This window comes from Chaetura pelagica, unplaced genomic scaffold (genome assembly GCF_000747805.2).
Source record: "Chaetura pelagica isolate M959 unplaced genomic scaffold, ChaPel_1.0 scaffold123, whole genome shotgun sequence".
In the NCBI taxonomy this organism is placed as follows: domain Eukaryota; kingdom Metazoa; phylum Chordata; class Aves; order Apodiformes; family Apodidae; genus Chaetura; species Chaetura pelagica.
In genome coordinates, this window is record NW_009953295.1 from 5,988,325 (window position 1) to 5,998,100 (window position 9,776).

At 40.5% G+C, this 9,776-nt stretch overlaps 1 protein-coding gene across 1 annotated transcript in view; it reads left to right on the top strand.

Moving 5' to 3' along the window:
- Nucleotides 1–9,776, top strand: part of COL4A1 (collagen, type IV, alpha 1) — a 125,238-nt gene that overhangs the window by 64,323 nt on the left and 51,139 nt on the right. Inside the window, exons 3-5 of the mRNA XM_009997971.1 lie at nucleotides 7,830–7,919; nucleotides 8,010–8,054; nucleotides 9,615–9,658. Of these exons, the coding sequence (XP_009996273.1) occupies nucleotides 7,830–7,919; nucleotides 8,010–8,054; nucleotides 9,615–9,658 (179 nt within the window). The remainder of the gene's footprint in view (nucleotides 1–7,829; nucleotides 7,920–8,009; nucleotides 8,055–9,614; nucleotides 9,659–9,776) is intronic.

Sequence of the window (9,776 nt, forward strand, 5' to 3'; positions counted from 1 at the left end):
AACCAAGCAATTCTTCTAAATAATGGTTTGCTCTAAGTATGAACATGTTCCTCCTCAGCATCCTATCCATTTCTGGATCTGTACCATTTATCTGCAGTGGAGTCAAATGCCACACAAAAACTACATTGGCCAAAGATTTACAAATGTAAGGTAACATTGAGAACTAAAATTAAGATTGTATATGGCTCAAAAAGTCCCAAAAATGTGAAATTTGGACACCTTGCTTCATAAAACAGAGTACAGCGGTTGGAAAGTGGGGAATAGCTACAATATGAGCAAGAAGTGGAATTACATAAATGGTTGTACATTATGTAGAGAGCAGCCATTACTTACAGTTGGTTTAAGGGAAATTGTGTGATGCTGATAGGCAACCAGATGCTTGGCACTAATTAAATGGAGGCTGAATTTCCAGCCATGACTGACTTTTGAATGTTAATTTTTTACTTCAGTCAGCTTGTTTTACTTCTTATTCAGCTTTAAATCAAATGGAGACACACTGTGTATCCACCCACTTACTTGCACACCAACAAAGAACACACATACTGATATGTAGAGCAAAGGATAATCAAAGATCGTGATTTCTATTTTTATACTCCTGGGAAGCACTTAGCAGCTTCCTGAGGAATGCTCTCTGCAGCCATGAGGCGACACTGAAATATGCTTTCAGTCTAAGCATTCTTTTGTATTTAGGAGGCAGAAGCCCAGGCTCAGTCCCTGAACCCTAAACCTGAACAGCTCTTTAGTTAAATGTTTATACTGGTAGATTTGCTATCGGAGGTTTGGGTTCATTTTGTATCAAACTGCACAGGTTCCCCAGTGTTGTAGATTCATGAGGTTGGGGATCGGATACTTCCATAGTAGGAAGAACAATCCTTTCAGGGAGTGAAAAACGAGAGCTGAGTAAGATGCCAATTGTTTGATGATCAGAATGAAGCTTTTGCCCCTATGTATATGAAAGTGTAGGCACTGGCTTGTGCTCTGAAAGTGGGTGCTTCTCAGTGTCCCCACCTCAAAGTGCAACGTGAGAGCTGGTTTAACTGTGGGACCGAAGAAATCCCACGGATGAAAGTCACTGGGGAGGGAGCAAAAGGAAAAGAAGATGGCAGAACTAGCACTGTGGCAGAGGGGCACGACTAGAGAGTGCTGTTGCTGTTCCCCAGCAGCTCTTGGGGTTGGAATTTGTTGACATACATGTCTGTGTGTAATGAAGAGTGGTCCTGGTAATGCTTGATGTTGCGCAGGGGACTCATCCAGCCCACATCCAGCCTGACTGTGGAGCTGTGCAGGTGATGTAAAACTGTCATGGCTGCTTCTTCTGCTAGTCATGCCAAAAGTGCTGGACTCATGTTTCCACATGAGTGAGCCTTCTCAGATGCTTTCTGGCAGTGCAAGAATCCGGATTTTGCTAACTCTCCTCCCTTACCTCCCCTCTGACCCCACTCTTCCATTCTTCATACTGTCAGGGGCTCAGCCCCAAAACTTTCGGGTGAGCCAAGATCTTTACAGGGCTCCTACACAGATTCTTTGCATGTCTTCACAGTTATGTTTGTGTAATTAATTACTCATTATTCGTGTGGCTCCGGAATATTATAGCTATAGCACAGATAGATTCTAGTGCTGAAGAATGTGCAGTGGGAATTTTGTAATGTTAAACATTCTTAGTGCATTTGAGGACGCTTGCCCTGTGAGCATATAGCAATAAGTCTGTTTGACTGATATCCACTTCACACTTCCAATAAAATACTGAAAATGGTAAGTGCAGCTGAGGACAAACAGATGATATTTATTGTACATGTTTATTTTAATTCTGAAAGAGATTCAGAGCCTGTGCTCCCTCTGGTGGTTAAAAACACACTTTTAATAAAGAGTTGGGTGTTCCCCACCTCTGTTTCTTCAGTAACTTAACACTGAGGCAATTATAATTCTTTAATATAGGTTTTAAAGAGTGTGGAGAGAAACACAGTAGCTTGAGAATGCTGCTCAGATCACACAATAGTGTTTCCCACTGTGAAGCGTAATTACTGGTCACACACCTCAAACCTAGTTCACTTGAGTGCTTGCAGTTATATCAGCTGAAGGAACAAATACAGAGTCTGCATTCACCTCTCCTGTGGCTTGGGATAGTCTGGGTAGGAACCATCTAGGGCATTGCAAGGTCATTGTGTAGATTTTTACAAGGTCACACAGGAGCATCAAGGTATGGTGAATGTTTTGGATGATGGGTTTTCTTGTTAGGAGTTGCATCTAGGCCTCAGACTAATCTCTTTCAAAAAGCATTGTTTGAGACCATTTCTAAAATCAGACTGAGGATAAGAGAAAAATAGAAAAGAATGCTAAGTGTTCAGGCCCTGATTCTCTCCTTTTGGAAACTACATCCTCAGTTTTCATCTTGAAGCAGTTGGATTTATTTGCCACACATGCTGTTGTTGGTGTTTTGGTTCAATGAACATTAGCTTTTAGGAAGAAGGGGACATTTGTTTGTGAGAGAGAAAGTCTGGGCTTATAATGATGTTGGGTCAGCAGCAGCAATGGTCTGAAGATGGCTTCTCTAGCAAAGTCAAGCATTTGTGGATGAACTCCAGCAAACACCACTGTGCTGGTGTGAGAAGCTGCTCTCGATGCATTTTTACCCCATGTCCTGCATTGCTATGTCCTCCTCACATTGTTTTTTGCAGCTGCCTGGCTGATGAGCTCCTCAGTCCACTGAGACCAGAGCAAAAGAAAACTGAGTTAGTTTAGTAAGCTGAACTGGTGCGGTGAAGGCTGAGGATATTGTACCAGCTGCTGTAAAGAAGGATGAGGTGTAACTGTGAAAGGTGGCACTCCTTTAAGAGGAGACGGAGAAGAAAAGCCTTTGGTGGGTAGATCAGCTCAGCTGCCTTTTGACATCTCTCCTGAGTTTTATGCCTTTTCAGCTGAAGGGCAGGCATGTGTCTGCCCTGCTGTCTCAGCTGCAGGGCTATTGCTGGCAGAGGCAAACGAAGCATCTTTCAGATGTACGTTGTTATTCACCGTGTGCCTGAGTCTCTGGAGAGCCTGAGAACATTGTATTCGTACGGGCCCAGACACCCTGTGATTCTGCACTTCTGGAGGCAGTTGATTTATATCCATGTTACCAGTTTCTCAAGTCTAAAATCTCCCAGTCCAGCAGTCTCTAGAGAAAATAAAAGGGGAAATAATTTATGATGGGGTGGTGATTATTTCCTCCTTCCCCCCGCCCCCCACACTTAATTTATTACAGCTGAATCTTCTGAAACTAACTTCATGTGACTTTTGTGTAGCAATCTGCAGTTGTTCCATGTGCCAAACAGCATTTCATGGCTAATTTGGAAGGGTAGGTGCTAGCAAAAATACCAGCCCATGTAGTTAGGCTCTTAACAGGTTCATCTCTCCTTAGAAGTCTATTCCAATTGCTTTGAATTTGAACTAGCTAATGCAAAAGCATGTGGATGCATTTCACAGAAGCTGGGCTAACACAGGCATCTTGCTTATTAAATGAGTGCAACAATGAGTGAACACTTGCTGTCTTTTTACATAGCACCTCCACATTTTCAGCAGCTAAGTGGTAGAATATTCATTTTTGTAAGCTGAGTAATGAATTCTCCTTTGTGCTTTCTGACAGTTTGCATTGAATCAGCAGAGGTACAGATGACTTGGTTACATCTGTTTTAATTTTTTGAGTCTCATGAATTGATTTGTAAGAAGCAGAAGCTCTTTCAATGTTACTTGCCAAGATTTTGCAGCTGTGAATATTGGAACTTGAACAATACACAGTCCTTGCAGTCAGAGTCTCATGCTCTACGCATCACAGCTAGAAATCTCAATGCTGAGTGAAAAATAAGTGGGGTAGCAGCAGTGATCTGGTGCTTGCCAGTTTATTTAGTTTGGATACTTAATGAGTTGCAGCATAAACATAGTGCAAACACTAGCTGTTGGGCTGTTTGGCTGGAACACTGAGTGAAGAAAGGAAGTGGGCAGGAAAGCAGGGAAAGGATGCTGTTCGAGTATTCCCCTGCAATGCAAGACATCTTCAGGACATACTTATGTCTGTACTGTGCAACATAATAAGTGATAGTTTCATCTCAGCTTGAAGTTCCAAATAAGCCACAGTGGATAGGAAAGCAGCCGCGGTGATGTCTGAGCTAACCTACCCAGTGACAGTAGGACATGTGGAGCTCTGCATACACATGACTTCACAGCTTCTAGATGGCAGAGGTTCTATACTCACTTGTTCGGCATAGGTACTTTGAGACTGATAGAAGTTTACTGTAATTTAGTGTAATTTCACTGGCAAAAATAACTTATTACGGAGGAAGTTGGTACTAACTGGAGCAGAAGCATGGAAGTTAGACCTTCCGTCATTAGCCCTGCTTCTTTCGTTACAAGTTTTGGCACATTAGTCTTCTAAGAGTGTTATACAAAGAGGCAGTCTGATATCTGGACTTAAGAAAAGAACTGGAACCCAAGAGACATCCTTAGGTCTGTTACTGGGTCTTGGTGGAATAAGTTGCCTAACTTCTCTGAGTTTCTACGGTTGGCATGGAGGACTGAAGTCCCATTAACTGTGTTGTCTGAGACTGCCCAAGTTTGACCTACTTATTCAATACTTTGGACTACTTACCCCAAACATATTTTGCAGTAAAATAAAATGGGAAGGCAGAGTAGAGGGAGATGTGTAAACAGTACCTAAGCCCATGCTCCCCTGTTAATAGAGAGGGATTTGGCAGCTCTCACACATGCAGTCACCTTTATGTTTCCTCACTTCCCTCTGGCAAATCACAGACAAAAAGGTGAGCTCAGTTCCAGTATGAGAAACCACGAGTCTCCAGTATTTGGGACTCTATAGCTTGCCAGGTCTTAGGACATCCAGTAGCTTGGATTGGACATCTAGAAGTCCTGGAAAAATAGCCAGTTATTTTTCTTACTGACCTAACTGCTCAAGTCAGTAAAATGAAATGTTTCTAGGGAAACCTGGATGCTCAGAATGGATTCGTCTGGGCTCTGTTCCTGCAGCTATGTAAATCCCTCAGACAGGGCAGCCTGGAAGGTTGAAGCCAGCCTTGAGAAGATTTGCTTTGGAAGTCACCTTTTTCCTTTCCTTTCCTTTCCTTTCCTTTCCTTTCCTTTCCTTTCCTTTCCTTTCCGTTCCGTTCCGTTCCGTTCCGTTCCGTTCCTTTCCGTTCGTTTCCTTCCTTTTCCCCAATCCTTGAGTTAACCTACTTGGCAAGTTGAAGTGGTCATTACCTTAAGTGATTTACAAACAAGTTAAGGCTCTTTTACATTGCCAGAAGTCTTAAGGGAGCCTTAACTAAGTGAAAACCTGATCTGTAAATGTCAGCTTTATCTTTTCTTAAGAATGGAGACTTAAGACTATTTCCCTGTGTTGCAGGGTGCAGTCGTTTGAAGTGTGTTGAAATCCTCAGATGGACAGAACTCCTTACTGCAGGAAGTATTAGTGGTGTTACACATGACTTGTATTTCTCCGTGGGTGTCAAAATAATCTTGTTTTCTTCTCATTTACACATGTTGTGCTTTCCTTCAGCAATGGGAAGCCCTGTTGTATGTACTTAAGTACTCATCTTTTCCCTCCTTCATCTATCTCCCAGCACCTCATGAAAGCAGGTGCCCAGGTTTCAGTGTCAAGAACTTGGTCTGAAGTGACAAAACAGCTGGTTTTGCAGAGATACACTTCTTCCTACAGGGCCAATTAGCCAGCCAAAGCATGGGTTTAAATACTTGAGGAGTCTGTTAAACATTTCAGATTGCCTTCAGATTTTTAATTGCTTCAGCATTTATTTAGAGCCCTGGATCCTGTTACGTTCTTCCTTAAAATATTTTTCCAAACTATTTTAGTTATTTTAGAACTTGGACTTTGTACCTCTTACAACTGACCTAGAAATCTGTTTCTTCAGCTATTCTGCTGCTTGCTTTGTTTTGCTGGGCTTTGTTGTCTAACACGCTGCCTCAGATTTGGATTACAAGCAAACTTTGTTTTCAGACTATGACAAAGAACACTGGTGAATAAATGGAGATCATGCCATTTCAACACCTCCAAAACCTGATGGTTTGCCTCAGGAAGCACCTTTTTATTGAAAATAAATTTCTAGGAAGGAAGGAGAAGAGAATCATCAGGAGAATTTTTCCTGGCAGTAAATGTTAATAAATAAGTGTTATTTTGATTTAATTTTCTCATGTTCTTATCATCTCAGTTATAGTTTTCTCCCCTCCTTCCTCCTTCCTCCTTCCTCCATGGCTGTCTTCTTATCTGTCAGTCACCTCTCTTCTCCCTTGTCTCTTCATCTTAACAAAATCCTGGCCAAGGAGCTAAAAACAAACATCGACCCAGTAACTCCACAAATCTTCTAAAAGTGTATCTAACACCATGTCTGTGAGACATCGCTCAGTTTCCTCTGCCTGAATATCATAACCTTTTCTTTGCAAGGTGCCTGTTATATCTACATGAAGAGTGAACTCTCCAAAACTCACATGTTCTTCTTCTCTTGTGTACTCAGTCCTTAGCTGACCCTTCCAAACAACCAGCATATTGCTGGGAATCTGTCCTGAGCAAACAGGAGAAAAGTTTCTTGCTAATAACTATCCTAAAATCCAAATACTAAATTGTTTGTTAATTATGAATAGCAATTTCATCTCTCACTGTTTGTTTTCACTGAAAATGGTTAAATCTTCATGTACTTTCCTTCTGTGTGTTTTGAACTTTGTTGATTATATTTTCTTGTTGCTAACCTTTGAAATTCAGTCTATGTTTTGAGTTCCTAAAGCAAGTGCCATGTTTTTTAGCTGTTGTGCAAACTTATATACCTTTTCGTATTTGCAGGTGCACAGTAATTTTTTATTCATCCAATATCCCCCCATTTTGTGGTCAATATGAAGTGTGCTGTTGGACACCACACCCTGAAAGAACTCTTGTTACTTCCTACATGGAACACTTGGCTTTTTATTTGCTTAATTTGCTGTTTTCAGACTTTGATGTGAATAATTTTTTCCCTTCTCCCCAGTGCATAGATTTTGCAGCCTTTATTCAGAGAGTGTTCCTCCTGGTTTCACTGGGAGTCCAAGTATAGTGAATGTATAATAGTTGCAATATTGATCTGGAGTGTGGATAGATTTTTTGCCTCTAGATTTGTCTGTTTTAAATACATTTGTGGTTGTAGGGAGAGGGAGAACACGACAACACAGATGTCCCCTACAGTATTTAGGAAGAACCTAAGGAATGACACATATAACCTGTGTGTTCAGCTTCTTGGGAAGATCCTCTGTCTTGAAACATTGTCTCTGAACTACCCTGAAATTCAAAACTTAAGTGACAAACCTGGTCTCCGAAATCTGCTGTTGTGAATTATATTTAAGAAAAGGAATGGTATTTGCCATTCATACAGTAGTCACTGAGCAGTGATATTTATGATTTTCAGGAATTTAACTGCAGATTTGGGGTGTTAGATTTTCTACTGGGATTTAGAGGTATCTCTACAGGAATACACATAGATCTTACTAGAAAGAAAGTGGCCTTCCTGATCCCAGGGGTATAAAAATGCTATTAACAGTGTTATCCAGAGAGACAGAAAAAAAGTTTCATTGACATTCAAAGCCTAGTTTTCTATTATGCCATACTCATTCTCTGTCAACCTATTATTGAACCAGAAATATTTCTGTGTATAGTAATCCTTCTCTCAAATACCAACATGAAATGCTTGCTTTCACAGGTAGCTCTTACCACCTACAGGTTTCTTGAGCACAGAAGGGGGATATGCAGATTGCTTGAAGAAGCAGTTTCAGTTGATTAGTTGCTAATGAGTTTTCTTCTTCCATAGGGAGAAAGAGGCTTGCCGGGACTACAGGGTGTGATTGGGTTTCCTGGAATGCAAGGACCTGAAGGTCCCCCTGGGCCACCAGGACTTAAGGTAAGAACTTAAGCTTTCATATTTAAAACACTCAGATTTCCCTAACTTCTTGTTCCTAGGAATAACAAAGTTACCTCTTTTCCTTTACAGGGTGATACTGGAGAACCAGGACTGCCAGGAACAAAGGGAACTAGAGTGAGTTCTAACTTAGTTTTTTTGCAATTCTAATGTCAGCTGGTTTGTATGTCTTTAACTCTCCATGGCTGCCTTCAAGTCTTTCTTGAATTAACCAATGGCATCTTCTTGTGCTTCACAATAGTTTTGAAACAATTCTTGATTTTGCCTTTGAAGTTCTTTCTGCATTGGGCAGTCAGTGCCTTTGTCCATTTGCATACCACTGCATCAATAGCACTGGTTTTAATATGCCTTTGATATGTTTCTGACATACCAAGAGGCTTTTTTCTAGCTTGAATATCAACCAACCTTATTATCTCATGCAAAATTCTCCTTCATGTTTGCCATCTAACTTCCTTGAAGCACTGCAGCAGAGAAGCTGACACAGCCATGAGCACATACATGTTAAAATGTGCATAGGGTACAGAGCCAAATTAAAGCCAGGGACAAGGATCTCTTGAGTTTGCTAGAAGAGGCTCTGAATATGCCTATAACTTTCCTGTTTTAATTTCTGTTAAATGTGACACTTAAATAACACCTATTTTAGGACATTATATTAGCCAGTCGTGTATCTTTTGGGGTTTTGTGAGGTCCCAAGCTCATTCTGAGCATTTTCATGTTTCATAATGTAATGAAAGAAGATTCAAATGACTTGACCCATAGTGATGCATACATTTTCAGCTATACCCTCTTGTCCAGAGGTGAATATGAAATGCATCTCAGTTTTGTTCTCCATTTGGCTGCAGTTGCTACAACACAGAGAATTTACTGAATCAACTGCAGTTTCTGAGCTATTACAGATGGAGTACTCTGCTAGGTCAAGAAATCCTTATTTCAGTCTATGGTGTTCATGTTACCCTGGGTTATCCTGACTGTTAATGTGAATTGGCATCTCCTGAAAAATATGTTTGTGTGCAACAGTGCAAGTAGACTGTATTTTAGCAATTACAAACTTTTGGAAGATGCAAATATACTATCTGATCACAGGATTCCCATACATCTTTTCTGCTTCATGATACATGTATTAGGAAATACTACATGAATAAATCAGCTGATAGGATGAAAATGTCAAGTCAAACTCCTGATTCATTTCACGGGAAAGCTGTTCAAGGAGAATGAGTTATCTCAGCCTGGTAGGTGTTTTGATAATAAAGGGTGGATTGATACACTTATGTGGAGTATGAAAAATAGAGAAGCATCTTTACAGTGTGTTAACTTTCTCACCTCTGTTATGAAGAGGTGCCTACAGTAAATTTCATTTTGGGAAAGATGGTTGTAAGGAAACAGCACATCTGCATTTCTTTTTATCTGTACATAAGGTTCTGGTACAGTTCCTGTTGAAGGAAATCCGTATTGCTGATTTTAAAAGTTAAAGAAATGTAAGAAGTTGCTTTCATTTATCAGTTACTAAGGTGACAAGTTTGAGAGGTTTTGAAGATTGGAGTTATTTTGTCAAGGAAGTTTAAAATAAACTGTTACTTGTTTTTTTGACTGTCACCACTGGAGATGCAATTCAGGCTTCAGCTTCTCCTTTCTGTTTTGTGGGTTTGTCATTTCATTTTATGTTTTTCTCTATTGCAGGGCCCCCCAGGAGCATCGGGCTTTCCAGGAAACCCAGGCCTTCCTGTATGTATGAAGTATATGTATTTTTACAAAGAACATAAATGTTTTACTTGGGATATGTGACCTGCATTATTGCTAATATTGCTAATTTCTTTACTTTCTTTTTATGTAGGGCATTCC